Source organism: Pararge aegeria, chromosome 20 (assembly GCF_905163445.1).
Source record: "Pararge aegeria chromosome 20, ilParAegt1.1, whole genome shotgun sequence".
NCBI lineage: Eukaryota > Metazoa > Arthropoda > Insecta > Lepidoptera > Nymphalidae > Pararge > Pararge aegeria.
The window spans coordinates 10,744,565-10,764,058 of record NC_053199.1 but is presented as its reverse complement, the minus strand read 5'-3'; the positions used below and the strand labels follow the sequence as shown (position 1 = coordinate 10,764,058).

At 34.9% G+C, this 19,494-nt stretch overlaps 1 protein-coding gene across 1 annotated transcript; it reads right to left on the bottom strand.

Moving 5' to 3' along the window:
- Positions 1–2,638: 2,638 nt before the first annotated feature.
- Positions 2,639–19,086, bottom strand: LOC120632626 (alpha-tocopherol transfer protein-like). Its single transcript, XM_039902570.1, has 7 exons — positions 18,986–19,086; positions 16,032–16,136; positions 7,447–7,606; positions 6,810–7,059; positions 5,191–5,301; positions 3,831–3,967; positions 2,639–3,149 (listed from the first exon to the last, which is right to left on the bottom strand). Exons 2-7 carry the CDS (start codon positions 16,120–16,122, stop codon positions 3,053–3,055), a joined length of 846 nt encoding a protein of 281 aa, XP_039758504.1. The 5' UTR covers positions 16,123–16,136; positions 18,986–19,086; the 3' UTR covers positions 2,639–3,052.
- Between the last annotated feature and the right edge of the window lie 408 nt (positions 19,087–19,494).

Sequence of the window (19,494 nt, the reverse complement as noted above, 5' to 3'; positions counted from 1 at the left end):
ACAAACATCGTGACAGGAGATTTATATATATTAAGATATACAAATAATCGCCACACAAACATTTTCCACTCGTGGGAATCGAACCCACAGCCTTGGACTGAGAAAGAAGGGTCGCTGACCACTGCGCCAATCGGCCAATCAGTAGTCTATCATCATAATGTAAAAAAAATATCTTAAAACACACTTAACAGTTCTCAACATCCATACTAAGTAATATCCATAACAAATATAAATGCAACAGTCTATGTTTGTTTGTTGATTTGCCATATATATATATACAGTGGCGTGCATTTCATACATGCACAAAAGCACTGCATACCCTAAAATTGATATATAACTCTTATAGCAGGAGGATTTTTGCCGTTTTATGCAATTTTCCTGCTGAATGCATACCCTGGGAAGAAACCAAGTGCACGCCACTGTATATATATATATATATGTATATATATATATATATTTGATTATCTCTATATATATATACATATATATTTATTTCAATAGCTTTGCAAGTGAGTTTTTTGGGTCAGATCGGCCGCAGCTGTTTTGTGATTTTGTTTCGAGATTTCTTTATCCCCCCAAAAAAAACCTTAAATACAGAAGACATTTGAGTTATTGAGAATTGTATTTTGCGATTTTTTCAATACATACTTACTTATTTCTTAATTATTATCACACAACAGCTTGAGTTGGACAATTAAGTATAGATAAACTAATTATATAAATAAAATATAACATATTTAAATATTTCGTAGTTGAATAAAATATATGATAGTGTCTTCAGAAGCTTTCGTTTCCAATTAACTTATTACGTTAGCTTTAATACCAAGTTTCTGGTATAGGTAGGTACAATAAAATGTAATAACATATTGCACCGTATGGCTGGGACGTCAGCAAGCGTGTATTGGCCTGGATTCTACATCCATATTGCAGTTATCCCTTAGCTAAGCTTGCCGTATATAGGTTAGGGTAATAAAAAATATAGATTCTTATCAATGCTGCATCTGTTTATAATCGATATCAGATATAATAAATAAATAAATAAATAAATATACCACGACAATACACACATCGCCATCTAGCCCCAAAGTAAGCGTAGCTTGTGTTATGGGTACTGAGATAGCTGATGAATATTTTTTTTTATGAATATAATACACATAAATACTTATAATATACAGATGAACACCCAGACACTGAAAACATTCATGTTCATCACACAAACACTCTCCAGTTATGGGAATCGAACCCACGGTCTTGGACTCAGAAAGCAGGGTCGCTGCCCACTGCGCCACTCGACCGTCATAATATGTTATTATGATACCACGGACAGTAAGAGATTCTCCACATCACCCCCACGTTGGGTATTGTAAGTCATACAATTAATAATATGCTGAAATTAATTTTGACGCGTAAAGTCGCGTGGCGTGGGATATCCTGTTTTTTAGGCCGTCTAACGAGTGCCGGATAGCTTATGGCTATGTCCTCAGTAGGCGAACGGTTAGCGACCAACTGAGTTTGCGGCGTATCGGTTTAGTACGGCCGTCCATATATTTGAAATGGAGTGTCCTTAGCTCGGTTACAGCAAAACCGGTTGCAGTCGGCGGCGGCGATATGATTGTTCGCCGGGCGTAGTGAGCCTGTTTGCCGCAAACACAACCACTCCCTTCGTAACAACAATAGTGAAATGAAAATGCAGTCGGTCGACCTAAATAAGCGGCTAACTTATAACAGTTTGCTTGCGACGCACGAAAATTGATCTGAGTTTGCAGCTAACTCGAATTATTTCAGTTCGCCATTTTGCGGCTCGCTCAGTCGGCCGCTAACAGTTTACCTACTGGGGACACAGCCTAAACTAGGCCAATACGTATCTTGTGTCACCTTCTCACTATATGTCAAGTGGCATAGACAAAATTTGTGAAATAGTCAGTCTTTTAGGGGGCGTCCATAAATTGCGTGAGGTGTTTTTTTAAATTTTCTGCCCCTCCCTCCCCCCTGGTGAGATTTTGTGAGATTTCATTCAACCCCCTCCCCCATCCCCCAATCTCACGTGAGATTTTTCAAAATGTGAGTTTCTTACGTAAACGCGTTGGATTGTTAAACATTTACAAGAATAAACAAAGCAGGTTGGAACCTGTCCGTGTGTCGCTGCCACTCAGCTCGTACGCTCTCGTTCATCGAGTCGCGCGTTCAGCTGATAGTGGCGCGAAAACAAAAGACGGGTTACACTGTACCGTAAATTCAGATTAAATTGAGCTATTTGGTATAAAACAAATATGGTGGTTTGACAGTGAGTAAATGTATAACGTCGAAGTATGAATGAAATTATTTTCTTTCGAACGAATTAATAAATGATCTTAATCGTATTACGATTACGTTTAAGATAAAATCTTAAGCATGTACAATCTGGATTAAATGGACCAAAATAGTATAATTTTTTTTTGTTTCAATTAGAAAAAAAATTACGTGATATTTGCCGAGACCCCCCCTCTCTCCAACGTAAGATTAGATGAGATTTGACTCGACCCCCTGTATGTTAACAATATATTTTATAGGTAAAAATTACCTAATTTTGCTATTGTGATGTTACCTTCCCCTCAATATATTTAATTTAATATATTTTATAAAAATTAATGCATCAAACATAATACAAAACATAAGTATATGTACTAATAAATATTATTTAAAAAATATGCAAGATTCAAGTGGCATCTATACTAAATACTCCATTTTGGTATTTGCACCGCTGTAATGATAAAAATAATAATGTTATTGTTTAATTTGTCTCCACTACGATTCTCATTAGCAATGCGCCAATAATACAACGCCGAAGTCGGCTTTCTCGGGTCGCCTATTTTACCGATTTATATTTTAAATATAACAGTAAAGAATGAAATATTTTTTCGGAATCGGATATTAAACAGGTATAGTCAAAACAAGTAACGCTATTGAGTTGCCGGATTAAGCTATCTAGGTATAGCGCTTTTTACTGAGAGCACAGCGGAGACCAAACATTTATAAGGTAATTGTGCTAAACATTGTAATTATAGCGTTAAATCTAATCGATTGCTAGCGTTCGGAATGATCCAACTTCCATAGAGGTATCAGTCTTCTGTCCGGTAACACGCCAAAGATTTTCATCAATCAAGTTTTCCCTGGAATGCAAACATTATATTATTAGCAGTCTGAAGTTATAGTCTAGACCAGGGGTTCCCAACCTGGGCGCCGTAGAAAGTACAGGGGTGAACCGCGAGGCGCTCCTTCTGAACTTATATATTTTTTTAGTTATTGTGCAGCAGTATGGCGGCTTGTCGCACAATTTAAAAAAATTGTGTGGAAAAAGATCACCAAGCTCTTCCATCCCACTGTTGGGTTACTTTTATTTTTCGTTTTATTAGTTTCATAATGAGCGTGTTTTATTTTTTTACGCCTATTATAACTAACAAGTACCCAACTATTTTAACTAGCTTTAAAATATGAGCTATTTAGGTGAAGGCGTGGGCGCCGCCACAAATTTCTTAACTTGTGAGTGCGCAGCTGTCTTAGGGTTGGGAACCCCTGTTCGAGACGATATAAAACATTTTTCAAGTTATTTAAAAATCTGTTATAAATTATATATTTTGGAAAATATGTAAAACAGACTCGATATTTCCTGCAATGTATGACTAAGTGTATATAAATTGGTAACGGTATATACATTTAAAAAAAACATATAGAAACTCTCCACACAAACGAAACGAAACGCTTCCAGATTCTTTGGTTTAGTGCTTATTAGCGTTACAGTCTTTTATCTGCCAGTATTTTTTTTTCTTTGTTTAATATGGGATCATATTTACCGTTGCTTCATTATAAGCTGTATGGTTTCCTCTGTGATTTCAGCCATTGAGGGACGGGTGCCACCGTAGTCTTCAGGTAAGTCTTCCTTCTTTATATATTTATACAAACTTTCTGAGTTTGGCGGATGAAAGTGTATCTGTAAATAATTAATTACAGCTTTATTCATTATCAATGCGCTAAGGATATTAGAAAACTTCATTGTTTAGGCGTTTTCCCATACAGTAATGTCGTGTGCTGTGTGCCGTGGGGTGACGGCAGATCAGAATTTAGTTGTCACGACCTCTCCTGTCAGCGTATGCACTAAGCGATAGATAAATAAATAATAAATAAATATACTACGACAAAACACATCGCCATCTAGTTCCAAAGTAAGCGTAGCTTGTGTTATGGGTACTAAGATGACTGATGAATATTTTAATTAATAATATACATAAGTACTTATAAGTTATAATATACATATAAACACCCATACACTGAAAAACATTCATGTTCATCACACAAACAATTTCCAGCTGTGGGAATCGATCCCACGGCCTTGGACTTAGAAAGCAGGGTCGCTGCCGACTGCGCAAATCGGCCGCCACATGATATAACGATGATATGAAATGAAAATAATCTCCAGTACGAGTTACATACAACTTAAGGATTGGCTTCGTAAGTGTTATAAAAAGCCTACCCTTTTAATTTTTGTAACTCGTACTTCATTTTATATTATCTGCATACCCTGTGCATACCCTATATGCAAAACATTGGCAGCAGTGTCTTCGTTCTACTACTATCATCTAATGCGATCACAAACCCGTCTGGGGGTCAATAGTCCAGAATTTGTCTTTTATAGGCTATTAATGATGTTAGAAATATCCCTATCCCTACTAATATTATAAATATCAATGTAAGTTTGTTTGTTACGCTTTCACGCAAAAATTACTATACCGATCACCATGAAACTTTGTACACATATCTCTGAAGGTATTAGAATTAATATAGGATGCTTTTTATCCCGAAATTATGCTCAGTTCTTTTGGGAGAGCGTTAGAAGGTGTTTGACGATTTTACACCATAACGCCGTCAAATGAAAACCGATTTAAATAATTACTTTTGTACTATAGAGGTTATAATATGTGTTTAATTTTGCCCAAACTTTGTGTAGATCTGATGAATGTGGTTGGAGATAGAAGACATAACTCATCAGCGGGCGGGCGTGGGCATAACTCAGTAGCAAACCCCTCATTTAAGGCTTAGCGATACTGAATATTTTAAAAACAAAATCAAGCGCAGACGAAGTCGCGGGCACCAGCTATTATAAAATAATTTATCGATGCATCTTCTTAAAACGTTATTTAAATTAAGAATACACACCAGTTCAGTAATTTCCTTCTTCATAAAGGGCTTCATAACTCCATATATTTTGTCTATAAATGGCGGTGCATTGACAACATGTACCTGCTTCAGTCTGATCGGGATCGCGTCCTGAAATAACATGTATTATCTTTAATACAATTCTTTACCCGACTGCGAAAGAAGGGGGGTTATATTTTTCGAGTGTAGGTAAGTCTGCTCACTCCGAGATTCTCTACGATATCACCACCCAATTTGTGAGAAGTGAGCGATTTATGCCTCCGACAGCGTTTTTGAACACTGTTAATTATTGAGATTATTCAAAACCAGAACAAAATATTCAAATTGAAAAATTGTTTTTATCTTTTCAGTTTTTCAAAGAATTTAATAAGGATAGCAGATATTGACGCAGCGAGTGTTTGTTTTTTTTAATATTTTTTGTTTTATATGAAAATTAAACATAGGGAACGAGTAGATCGAGTCGGGAAAAGGTAACTCAATTGGTAAATTAAATTAAATTATTGGCAATTGTGCTCACTTTGCAATTTTGCTTCGTAAAGTCAACATCTCTGAGGAGAGAAACAGAACATGAAAAATGTGTGTTGGAAAATATTAAAACATATATATAATAAAAAAAAAACACCACACAGATTCGGCTGGCTTATAAATTATATAAAGCATAGAAAAATAATTATATAAAGACGGTATTTTTTTTTCGAAAATAAGCACTAAGTACTATCACTGTATATATCACTGTTTTCCTTGTGTTTATCCTATTGTGTTGTGTTGCAATAAAGTTTTCTATTCTATTCTACACATCGCCATCTAGCCCCAAAGTAAGCTCGTGTGTTATGGGTACTAAGAATATTGATGAATACTTTTATGAATAATATACATAAATACCTATAACATACATATAAAAACCTACACACTGAAAAAAAATTCATGTTCATCACACATACATTTTCCAGTTGTGGGAATCAAACCCATGGACTCAGAAAGCATGGTCACTGCGCACTGCGCCAATCGGACGTCAAATTTAATAACCAATTTGTTCTATCTCGCTTTTTACTTATACAGAAGTAGTGCTAAGACAAGAACAGTGAATAAGTTAACCAAACTTCCCAGCTTATTTGATTGATAATAAGTAATTTTGTATTAAATTTGTTAAAACGTAGTCTGCAGCTGAGCTCAAATCTGAATTATAGACAACTAATTGCTGTTATATTTTTATATGCTTTTAGCCGATTTGCGTGATATTTCTGAATATTATTTGGTATAACATTCCTACTAGGTCGAGGTGCTAGAAAATATTTAATTCTAACTTTTTAATCTCTGCAGGAAACGTGTTTACATGAAGGGCGTTCCACCTAAGCGGATTATATCAAGGACGCGGATAAAAATGTCTCACGTGAATACATTAATTGAAAAGTTATAGTACCTACCTTTACTATACCTATCTAAAACAAGCCACGCATCGCATTGACTCAGTCTTAATAAAACATCCAGTTCTCAATAGATAAATATCATTAAATCTCTCAAAAATAACATGTAGATATTTCAAGTTAATCCATCGGCTGTTCTCGAGGTTTACGAACGGACATACGAAACTAAATTTATTTATATGAAGATTGTCTTACCTCCTGGTACTTCGCCAACCTTCTGGCTACGGATACGTTCATTTTCGTCAAAAACCTGAGAGTGATATCTCTCACGTCCATCAGTACGATATCAGCTTCATGATACACGTCGCTGTCAAGAAACCGTGCATCCGTGGTCAGAAAGAACAGTTTAGCGTCGAGGGTGTAGTCGTAGGATTCGAGCCCTGGATCATTTATTTGCCACACGAAAAGGCATCTGTTATCCGATATGGTGTAAGTTCCGAGATTTCTAAAAATAAACAATCATACTATAAGACCACTAGCTAGTGTTACCCCCGGTGAATTAGTCTTTCATAATCATCATTATCACATCGACCCATACCCGGCCAACTACAGAGCACGGGTTTCCTCCCACATTGAGGAGGGGTTAAGGCCATAGTCCACCACGATGTCCCAGTGCGGATTGGTGGACTCCATTGACCTTTGAGAACATTATGTAGAACTCTCAGGCATGTAGGTTTCCTCGCGATGTTTTCCTTCACCGTTAAAGCGTGTAAATCGTAATTAAATTACTAAAAACGCACATAACTTAAAAAAGTAAGAGGTGCTCGCTGGGATTTGAACTCGGCCCCGCGAAAGTGAATGGAAGCGACTTTGTTTTATACTGTGTACTTACATTATTTTCAGCATCTTTTGCATCTGTGGAGACATAGGATCGCGCTTCGTCAAAAGGTCCGTGCAATTAGATCTGACTGCAAAAAATAAATTCAGGGTCGTTTTTGTCTTCTCCATATCATAGTAGCAGCTGTGTGCAAAACGTAGTACTAGTTTGTCATCTGAAAAACAAATTAAAATATGTTATACTAATTTTTTCTACGTGGATTTAGTCATAAATACAAATATATAGATAAATTGAATATTTGAGGGGGTTAAAAAATTATGGTACAGGTTGAAAAAAAATATGGTATACGTTGATACCTAACTTTGATTAAATAAAAACAAACTTTCACATATATAATTCGAAAAGAAAAAGATATTAAATATTAATTAGATTTGTAATAAAGCGATAGTTCAAAAGCTAATTAAAGTACACTTCTTTATTACTGTGTTAAGTCTAAAATTTAAAGTTTTTAGAAGAAATGTAGTAGCTATAGATTGAAGGCACTTACGTTAAGTGCCTTCAAGCTAACGTCACATGAGACATTTTCTTTAGCATACATGTTATGGAAGACTATAACCATAATAATAAATTTCTAATGGGAGACAAAAGTTATAAGTTGGCAACTTCATACAGATTTGAAAGATTTACTTACTGTAAGTACTTCAAAGTAAAGTTCTTAATCTTGTTAAGTTAATAACATTAGGGGCATAGTGTTTTCAATTCATCAACATGTTGCCCACTTACAATTTAAATTTTAAATTTTAAAATTAGTTGCGTACCCATCTTGATAGTACCTATTCTACTATATTTTTATTTTCTAGTTTATTTATTTACTAATTTAAATAATATTCATTTGTAAAAGTTAATTACTCACTAGACTTTGAAATATTTATTCCATTCTTAGGGCAAGATTTATTTATTTTATTATTGATTAACTCATTACACATCACAGGTCTAAATTTAATGGTGTAGGCATAAACTCAAAATAATATTTCCGTAAACCCAGCCGTTGACAAATTTTTGCTGCTTAGTTAGTCTAATAGATTAGTTAATAATATAATAGGTTATTACCGTAATACTTTATTACAATAACGTTGCAACTTACTAGGCACAAAAAGTATCTAGGTATTTAGTACAGCGCTTTGTAGTTGGAGCTTAATGGAGACAAAACATTAATATATGACAGATTGAAGGCAAAGAGTATATGTGCACTATCGTTATAAATATAATGCTTGTATACTCATTGCCTTCAACCTACCAAATACCAATTGATATGTCATACGACCCGTTGTGAGTTAAACAGCCGTGCGTGTTAAAAATAGCTATCAAGTGGCAAAGAACAAGACAATAATACGTGTATAATATTTATACTTTGTAAAAGAAACCCTCATATTCATATCTTACAACGTTTAATCGTTTTGGTATCTCTTATTACAACATAGCTAAAAAAACATAAACTCAAACATCAATCTATCTGAAATTATAGCTTATATACTTTTTATTAACCACCAAGAGATAACTTCTTCAATCTTCCCTTGACACTTCCGTTTATACTCTTCTGTGCCTCTATTTTTCCCGCTATTTTATATAACCTTTCTTTTTAAACTGGGTTCCTGCCATTTAAATTCCTACTCCAACTTGTACCGACAACAGATTATGCAAAAATTGAGCAGTCTGAACGAATATACCTTTTTATCTTTAACCAATGTACAAACAAAGGCAGGTTTGCTAACAGTTGTAACAGTAAAATAAGTATATTTGATAATGAATTAGGTAGAGGCCATACTTTGAAACACGAACACTATATATGTAGACTTTTATGACAAAGAACGACCTATTAAAGACTCCATTGGGTAAAAGGTTTTTTAATGGTTACTAAAAGATATGTTACTGAAAGATGAGGATGATGGGGTACTTATAACTATGAATTGTATCCTCCTTAACCACAAAGTTTGCAGAGCGAAATTGTTACAGGTGCAGTTGAGAACCTACCTTCTTAGAAGTATATCTAATAATAATATGTTAATTGTAATAAAAGGGGTGACCTTGGATTGTAAGCTTCAGTGGGGTGCCCATAGAGACATTAGCAGGTAAACTTAGCTCAGCTGCCTATGCAGTCAGCAAAATTAGATAGTTTACAGACGTTGAAACTCCTAGGCCTGATTATTATAAAATTCAAAATTCAAAATTCATTTATTTCAAGTAGGCCTAATATAAGCACTTTTGAAACGTCAAGTATGTCTGTTTGTAGTGATTCTACCACCGGTTCGGACGGCAGATTCTACCGAGAAGAAGCCGGCAAGAAACTCAGCAGTTGCTCTTTCATCACAATTTACATTTAGCATTTTAACATTCATTTTTCTATCTTGTGAGAGCTGAAAGCGGAGCCGGATGCTTCAAAGCAACCTTGTCATTAAAAAATCCATCAATTGCATAGTAACCTCGCTGTAATAAATGTGTTTTAACAAATTCTTTAAACTTGTGCATTGGCAGGTCCAAAATCACCTTAGGAATCATATTATAAAAGCGTATACTCAATCCCACAAATGATCCATGTACCTTACGCAGACGATATGCAGATGACACTAATTTATGACCATTCCTTGTAAGGCGACTGTTTATGTCCACTTTTTGTTTATAAAGACTAATATGTTGTCTTACAAATACTATATTGTTAAAAATATATTGTGAAGCTACAGTAAGTATGAATGAATGAATGAATGAATGAATGAATACACTTTTATTGTACACCACATAAACATAACAAATTAACAGTAAAAATTTAACAAAAGGTATACAATTTGGCGGCCTTATCGCTACATAGCGATCTCTTCCAGGCAACCAAAGGCGCTAAACACAGCTCAAGAAGAGAGGTAGGTGGTGCATTTAACTGTACTGTAGTTGCAAATAAATATTATTATATATATTAGTATGCCTATTTCTTTAAACTTCTCACGGAGGGATTCGCGTGATTTAAGTTTATATATTGACCGTACAGCTCTTTTCTGCAATATAAATATAGTTTCGATATCAGCTGCTTTACCCCATAACAAGATTCCATAGGACATAACACTATGAAAGCACGCAAAATAAACTAGCCTAGCTATTTCAACGTCAGTAATCTGTCTAATTTTTCTGACTGCGTAGGCAGCCGAGCTTAGTTTACCCGCTAGTGAATCTATATGGGCACCCCACTGTAGCTTATTATCCAAGGTCACGCCCAGAAAAACTGTGGAAGTCTCTATTTTTAGTGATTCACCATTTATCATTATATTTTTATCAATTTTCTTTACATTTGGTAAGATAAATTCGACACACTTTGTTTTTTTTGCATTTAAAAGTAAGTTGTTAACTGTAAACCAGTGCGACACATGCGACATAACACGGTTTACTTCTTCAGAGTTATCTTTACTCCTATAAGTCTTAAAAATTAGAGATGTATCATCTGCAAACAATACAATGTCGCATGTTCCATTGACATGGTACGGTAGATCATTTATATACACTAAAAATAGAAAAGGACCCAAAATCGAGCCTTGTGGGACACCCATTGAGGTATTTGAACCCTGAGACTTTGCATCATTTATGCAAACTCTTTGGGTTCTATTGCTGAGATAAGAGGCAACCAAATTTAGTGCAACGTTTTGGATACCATAGCTTAGCTTAAGAAGCAAGGTTTGATGATCAACACAATCGAAAGCTTTAGATAGATCACAAAATACACCCATGGCGTTTTGTGAACATTCCCAGGCATCATAAACATATTTTATAAGTTTAGCGTCTGCGTCCGTTGTGCTACGACCTTTAGTAAAGCCATACTGCTCAGGGTGTAGTAAGTTATTTACATTAAAATGATATAAAAGTTGATTCAATATAATTTTTTCAAATATCTTACTAAGAGCTGGTAAGTTTGAGATAGGTCTGTAATTGTTTATATCATTTTTATTACCAGATTTAAATAGAGGAATGAGTTTACTATGTTTCATTAGGATCGGGAAAGTACCTAAATCAACGCATCTACATGTTTAAATGAAATAAAACTTTGCACTCATTAATGTTGCCTCTTAATAAATTCTGAGCTGCAGTAGGTGAGGAATTTAGTGAATCTCTTAACAAAATAGGAACATTCTGAAAAAAGTTTTCAAAAGTACTTGCAACTTCTGTATCAGTAGTTATTATTAATAATTACGATATTATTATTAATAATTAATTCAAAATTTCCGTCTCGAGATTTGGTTTTCCCAGATTAATTATTAACAATTTTTCAGGTTGTTTGTATTTTGTTTTCAGATTTTACTATCCGATCTTTAATGTTAGCTTGTCTACAAACATTTTTAAATGTTTTGGAGTAACTTTTAACATATTCAAGGAAAGTTGGAGTCTGATTGTATTGTTTTTCATCATATAGCTCATACAACTTATCCCTGCTTTTGTAAATGCCTATAGTCGCCCAATCACTAAACCTAATTTTTTTATTAAAATCTATGTATTTAATATTAAATACTTTATTAAATGCACTTTCTATTTCATTGAAAAGCGAACGATAAAGATTGTCGGGATGACAGTTTTCAAAAAAGAGAGAGGGAATTTTCGCTGATATTTCACCTTTAAATCGCGTCAGTTTACTCTGAGTTATCGGCCTGTACTTAACAATATATTTATTTCTATTTGTACCAACAACAGTAATTTGTTGGCCACAATGATCTGACCTTAAATTGTTTAATATCGATTTACCTAAGATATAATGATAATAATATTTTTTTTAACTGTGTAAAAAAAATATTATCTATACAAGATGCTGAAGTTGCTGTGATTATAGTAGGTTCATCGAAAGCATTATTCAAATTAAAGCATTTAAATAAGTTTAACAACCTAGTCGTAGTAGTATTATGTAATAAGATATCAACATTGAAATCCCCACATACATTTTTAGTAGACATACACAATCGCTTAAGCACATCTTCCATTACATCCTCGAATTGGTAGAAATCACCTGAGGGGGGATGGTACACACACACTATTATAAAACGCTCCAGCTCCACACAAGACAGTTCAATTATGCGCTCCACAGAAAGACTAACTATATCTTTTCGCTCCTTACAAGTTATATTATTGCGTACAAAAATTAAGGATCCACCATGAATAGCAGTCTTTCTAAAGAACACACTTGACATTTTGAAGTTATTGATGTTAACTGCTATTTGTGCTCCAGTGAGCCAATGCTCAGTTATACACAATATGTGTATATTGAATTTTTCAACAAACAGTTCTATTTCTAAACAAACATAGTGTTATGTCATATGGGTTCTTGCTATGGGGCAAAGCAGCTGTCATAGATACTATATTTATATTGCAACAAATAGCTGCCCGATCAATATACAAACTTCGATCACGCGAATCTCTGCGTGAAAATTTTAAAGAAATAGGTATACTCACAGTAGTTTCGCAATATTTTTATAACAATTTAATCTTTGTTAAACAAAACATTAATCTATATAAAAAAGTGGAAAGTGGAAAACAATCGGCTTTGTGGGGCTGAGTAGATGCTTTTATAACATGATACCGAAAGTAATGTTAGAATTACCATTAAATAAGTTTAAAGAATGTATAAAAACACATTTAATACATCCAGGTTACTATACTATTAATGATTTTTTTAATGACAAGGTTGCCTGGAAACAAGCCGCTCCGCTTACATATCACACAACATAAGACAAAGATTGTTAAATTTTAAAACGATGTTGGAAAAGAGCTACTGCTGAGTTTCTTGCCGGCTTCTTGTCGGTAGAATCTGCCTTCCGAACCGGTGTTAGAGTCACTACAAACAGACATACTTGACCTACTTGAAATAAATTAATTTTGAATTTGAATGAATAGGTAACGGTTTATCTTATCTATAAAACAGTTTTGGCATTAAAAACAAAAAAGAGTTTACAATTTTTGAGGCGGTTAATTTAGTGAAATAAATTAACAAACCTTCCATGCAAGGTAATGCAGAATAAGCAAGTGCGAGGTGGCATGACTTCCATTTGACATATTTTTCTGTGACCCATTATTTGTTCTAATGAAACGTCTCATAATGAATCTCTCATAGGTCGTAAAGAAAGGATCACTGAACTTTTATTTTAAATATTATGCTACCTTTCGAACCGGTTTCATTCCAATTTCCATCAGGTTGGTTTTTACTTTCTACCCAACCAAGTCTTTACTTATAACCTACTTTAGTACTTATAACTCTGAAAGGCTTGAAGTTTTTGGTAAAAAAATGTTTCTTTAGATATTTATATCCCCAATTTAATTAGATATCTACCCACATATATAGATCTCAAACACGTCTCTCCAGCGAGGTTATTATGGGGAAATCGTCGCATTGGTCCCGCAGTGGCAGGTCCTAGGCTATTAAGGCGTGCATAGAGGGTATGCACAGGGTATGCAGATGATATAAAATGAAGAAAATCTCCAGTACGAGTTATAAAAACTGAAGGGTAGGCTTTTCATAACTCTTACAATGCCAATCCTTAAGTTTTTTATAAATAGTACTCGAGAATTATTTCATTTTATATAGCATCTGCCCTGTGCATCATTACCCTGTATGCACGCCATTGATTGAGGTTATTCAAAAACTAATCCTAAAAAGGGCTGCTTATCCTCAAAATAGTTTTACGGTTCCAAGCTTAACCAGTTCAAGGTTTCAAGAAGCCATTTAGTTTTATTCTCAACCGCTTCTGTCATTTGAATTTCCTTTGCAAGTAAAACGCTTGCATTTTTTTTAATAGCATTGAATTGTTTTTTAGACATCCGTGGAAAATTTTAAACAATAGGATAATTTATATGTCAGTAAAAAACACAAGGCTCTTATGATTGTGGTATTTTTGATTAATTAAATAAATAAATTGAATTAAGAATCTTGCAGAATTTCCACTGTAAAATAAGCGCCGTTTATACCTATTGATATATATGTTTGTACCAATTGTTATTGTGATGTGTGTACTGGAAGTTAATAGGTTCTAATAAATTTTATCGGCAAATGAGCCGTGTGGTGAAGGCAGATCAGAATTCAGTTTTTACCACCCCCTCTTCTTCAAGGCTCCAGGTGGTCGTACGAGCGCCCTCTACTAGGACTCCCTTCTACTTCGATCACCAACCAGTCTATCCAGCTTGGCGATTAAGGGCAAACCCTCAGGTCGGGGCCTTTAGTCCAGCAGTGGACTGTTATCATATGTTACGTACATTTTTATTTTATATTGTTATATTATGATATGTTATATAGGCTACTGATGAATTATGCCAGTTAAAGTATGGCAAGGCTAATGCAAGATTCTGCATTAATAATGCAGGAATCTTGCATTGCATTAGCATTACATTAGATGAAAAAAAACCCGGCCAATTGCGAGTTGGATTCGTGCTCATTACATCATCATCTCTGTTGTATGTGAGCCCCCTTAAATATTTATTTTAATCTGTTTTTTTTAGTCCCTAGTAGTTCTGCTATTTTCGACGGCCGATTGATGCAATAGGCAGATACCCTGCTTTCTGAGTCCAAGGTCATAGGATTCGATTCCCACAACTGGAAAATGTTTGTGTGATGAACATGAATGTTTTTCAGTGTCTGGGTGTTATCTTTATTTTAAAAATATTTATATATATTATTCATAAAAATATTAATCAGTCATCTTAGTAGCCTTAACACAAGCTGCGCTTACCTTGGGGCTAGGTGGCGATCAGTGGCGTGCACTTCATACATGCGCAAAACCACTGCCTACCCTAAAATGGATATGGAACTCGCATAGGAGGAGGATTTTTGCCATTTTATGCAATTTTCCCTGGTGAGAAATCCAGTGCACGCCACTGGTGGCCATGTGTGTATTGTCGTACAGTCGTAGTATATTTAATTATTTATTATTTGTTGTTATAGTGGCAACAGAAATACAAAATCTGCGAGAATCTCATCTGTCTAACCATCATTTTCATGATATATACAACCTGGTGACAGATGGACAGGCGGACAGAAGGACGGACAGCAGTCTTAATAAAAGGGGCCCGTTTGACCCTTTGCGTACGGTACCCTAATAATGAGACATTTGCCTAAGATATTTGTTACAAATATAGGTGACAAATATTGGTCTTCTGGCGCGGCGCGAGGTATGATAGACGGCAAGCATGAATCATGATTTAGAACAAAATAACGGAAAAGGATATATAATAACTTAACTTGTGGTAGATTTTGTTTGCTTGCTACCGGTATATCGCAAATAATTTTAGCGATAACCGTGCCTGATAACGTTTATCAACTTAATATTAGAGCTCCAACAACAAACTGTTTTTGGTGATAACACCCGGAGGTTAAGGCCACATTTGCCGCTAGTACATACAGTAAGTACCTGAGTATGGAAAAGTAAAGCACTGGAGTTCAAATGTCAATATTATTCATAAGAGCCCATAGAAAAATTTAAGGTCCCGACCTTAAATCAATCAAAAATTAGTGATTTTTAGCCACTAGTTACCACATATTGTTTTTATTTGTAACGAGACCAAACCAGTGTCTTTACAAATAAAACACGCAACACACCCACACACACACACACATGTACACTACCTACCTATAGTTTTTGGCAGATTCGGCTGTTTGTCGATCCACTCTCGTAATTGCTGAACACATTTTGATTGCTCCTCGGATACTTTGTTAGACATAATATTGAAGTTATCTGAAAAAGAAATTAGAAATGAATAAGTTACATTTTGACGGCCGATTGACGCACTGGGCAGCGACGCTGCTTTCTGTGTCCAAGGCCGTGGGTTTCATTCCCACACTGGAAAATGTTTGCGTGATAAATGTTTTTTAGTGTCTGGGTGTCTACCTGTTACATATTATAAGTATTTATGTATATTATTCATAAAAATATTCATCAGTCATCTTAGTACCCATAACACAAGCTACGCTTACTTTGGGGCTAGTTGGCGATGTATGTATTGTCGTAGTATATTTATTTTTTGAAATATTGAGCACTCTCTCTGAATTAGCCATTAAAAGGTGACTAAATTCGTGAGAAAAAATGGCGAAAGTTCAAACTGCGCCAGGGAGGTCGTCCGAAAGAGACAAACCTTACCCTGTCACCCCTTCCTTATTTTGAATTATTGCACATAAAGAATCGTTATGATAATAACAATTAAATATCTAATAATTGATAAGTCATCCGAAACTTATTTAAGTTATATAACCTAATAAGCAAACTACTTCGTGTAAATATTATATTTTTTAAAGTGAAGTTAATTACCTCAATTATTAACTAAGTAGGTACATGTTTTGTAATGAATTTATAAATAACTATTAGTACGCGTGAATATCAAATCCAAACGCAATGGAACGAAATTCATAATCGTGTTTTTTTATATTGTTAATCAATTTTATCGGAGGAAGGTTATCGCACTATGAACGCATCTACAAAATTACCTGCTTAAACAAACAAACAAACAGACGTTCGGAGAAGCAACGGAAGAGTGACATTCCGACGACTGTATCGCTTATCATGCAATCTCAACAACGATAATCGGTGAGAAAATCATGTGAATGGTAAGAAAAATATTTTTTAGTTACTCTTCACATGGCATCGCCAGAGAGTAAGTACGTAGGTAGGTACTGTATTCTAACTTCCCTACGATTGTTCATTAAATGCAAAAGTTTTTAAATAATATAGTCATCTATGTAAATAAATATCATTATATCCCACGATTATATCTCCTGAAAGGATATAATCAACGTGTCCACGTGCTAAAGTATGGAAACAGGGAATAGGAGAAGTTTAACCCCGTTTATTATTACACATATACCTATTATGTGTATACTATTTCCACTTGCACCAATGCTCTGAAAGTTGATACAGCTGTGAGAGGAGATACATTTTTATCCTTTTCTGATATAATTGTCTCCTGCCCATGCTAGCCGCGCAGCACACGGGTTAAGGCCCACCACGCTGGCCCAGTGCAGATTGGTGGACTTCACACACCTTTGACAACGTGATGAAGAACTCTCAGGTATGTAGATATCCTCACGATATTTTCCTTCACCGTTGTAGCAAGTGATATTTTAATTGCTTAAAACGCGCATAACTTAGAAAAGTTAGAGGTGCGTGTCGTTTGAACTCGCTCCCCCGAAAGTGTTAGTTAATCCACGTTATAGGAACACACTAAAGTCCAAAACCTATTTATCGTTCAATGTTAAAAAACTGAATTCATATTTCTCAAGTGTCAGAACACAATATGCAAATTTAATTACCTATTAATTTAATTGTAATTTAACTTCCTATTTTAATAAACGGTTAACTACCTACAGTTTCCTCGTAAAGCCAATTTTAGTTTTATGACCTACGTAGTATGGTTTTCCGTGATAACCCAAAAATAGTTACTCGCTAAAAATGTACCATAATGATATTATTTATGGTCCTTTTTTATTTCCAGATGCAAGCTATTTCTGTTTAAAATTTCGCTTTCTAGGTACCTAAACCTACCTATCTAACGTGGTTGTTTTTTAATCCCGTTGGGTTGTTCTCAGGTCATTTTCTGGGATAAAAAGTATCGGTTCGTTCATCTCCAGAATGCAAGCCTTACCTATACATTTACCTACATATTTGCCCATTTTTGCCAAATTCAAACCAGTCTAGTTCAGCAGTTTGATCATCATCATATCAATTATAAACCCATTAGTTTCTCAATGAGTCCCAGTACGTATTGGTGGACTCCACACGCCTTTGCGAACATATTGCGGAGAACTCTGAGGCATGAAGGTTTCCTCAAGATGTTTTCCTTCACCGTTGAAGTGGGTGATATTTGAATTGCTTAAAACGTACATAACTAAGAAAAGTTAAGAGGGCATGCTGAGATTCGAACTCGGCCCCCTGAAAGTGAAGCCGAAGTTTTTACCACTTCGGCTATCGCCGAATTTAAATATGACAAATAGTTTCACAAACAGACATAGGTACTTCCAACAAAAGAATAATCAAATAAAATAGACTGGGTTCACATATCAAGATTTCGAAAAGCAAAACTATGGAAAATTTGGGACAAAATACTGTTCTGTTTACTTTTATTTTTTGTAGAGTTTAACTAAAACCGGTTCAGCAATCGCGATTGACTGGTATGAGGTATTCACAATATTAAAAAAAGAAAACGCAATTTTACGCTACAAAATATGGATTAAGTAATGTAACATACGTCATAACTCTTCCAACGAACCTTCTTTGATGATGCCATTTATACTTCAATCGATTGCACCTTGGAGATCATATTTTACGCTAATAACCTATTGTGACTTTAATATTACTGGTATACACACCGTTTAAGATCTTATAGTCTAGGGATTAGCTGTCAAATTCCCATAAAAATAATTCAGCTTAAAATTTGAGCCCTGACATTAAGGTAAAAACACTTAAAAAATATTGCCGCGAATAGAATTTTACCAATACTACAACCGATGTTTTTGCGTGTACACTAAGAACATAGATATCACAAGCAGGTACAGTCAAAGTAAAAAGTTTGTAGCTGTGTAAGAAATACTTACGATATTGTGTTGCGAAATGATAGCAGCCGAGTCAAATTGTATGATCACTGTTAAAATAAAAAAATAAAAACAGAACTCGTAACACGTCAAGTGAGCGGCGCGCCTCCGCCAGCACTGGGACCTTGGAGTCATGTCATTGCAAACGCGTACATTCGTCGCAAGAGTTGTTTTGTAATTCGTATAGTGATTCATTTAGTTTCCTACTGCAACATATGGAAATAATGCAAACTCCCTGATAGCATCTGCATAAAATTTCGGGGATAAAAATACTCACTCTCCGGAGTCCGACAGAGACGATACGTGCATGGCACGTCTATAAGATCTTATAACTCTCTCATAAGAGAGAATACGCTTGGGTCCAGTAGCGGCTAGGTAATTATTCGGCTGATGAATGATGATGAGATGAAAAATTATGATGATAAAGTTCCTAAATAGTGAAAGTCTTGCCTTTTACTTCTTTCTAGGCTTACTTCCCGGGTGTTATTGCTAGCTACTGAAACCATCCGAGC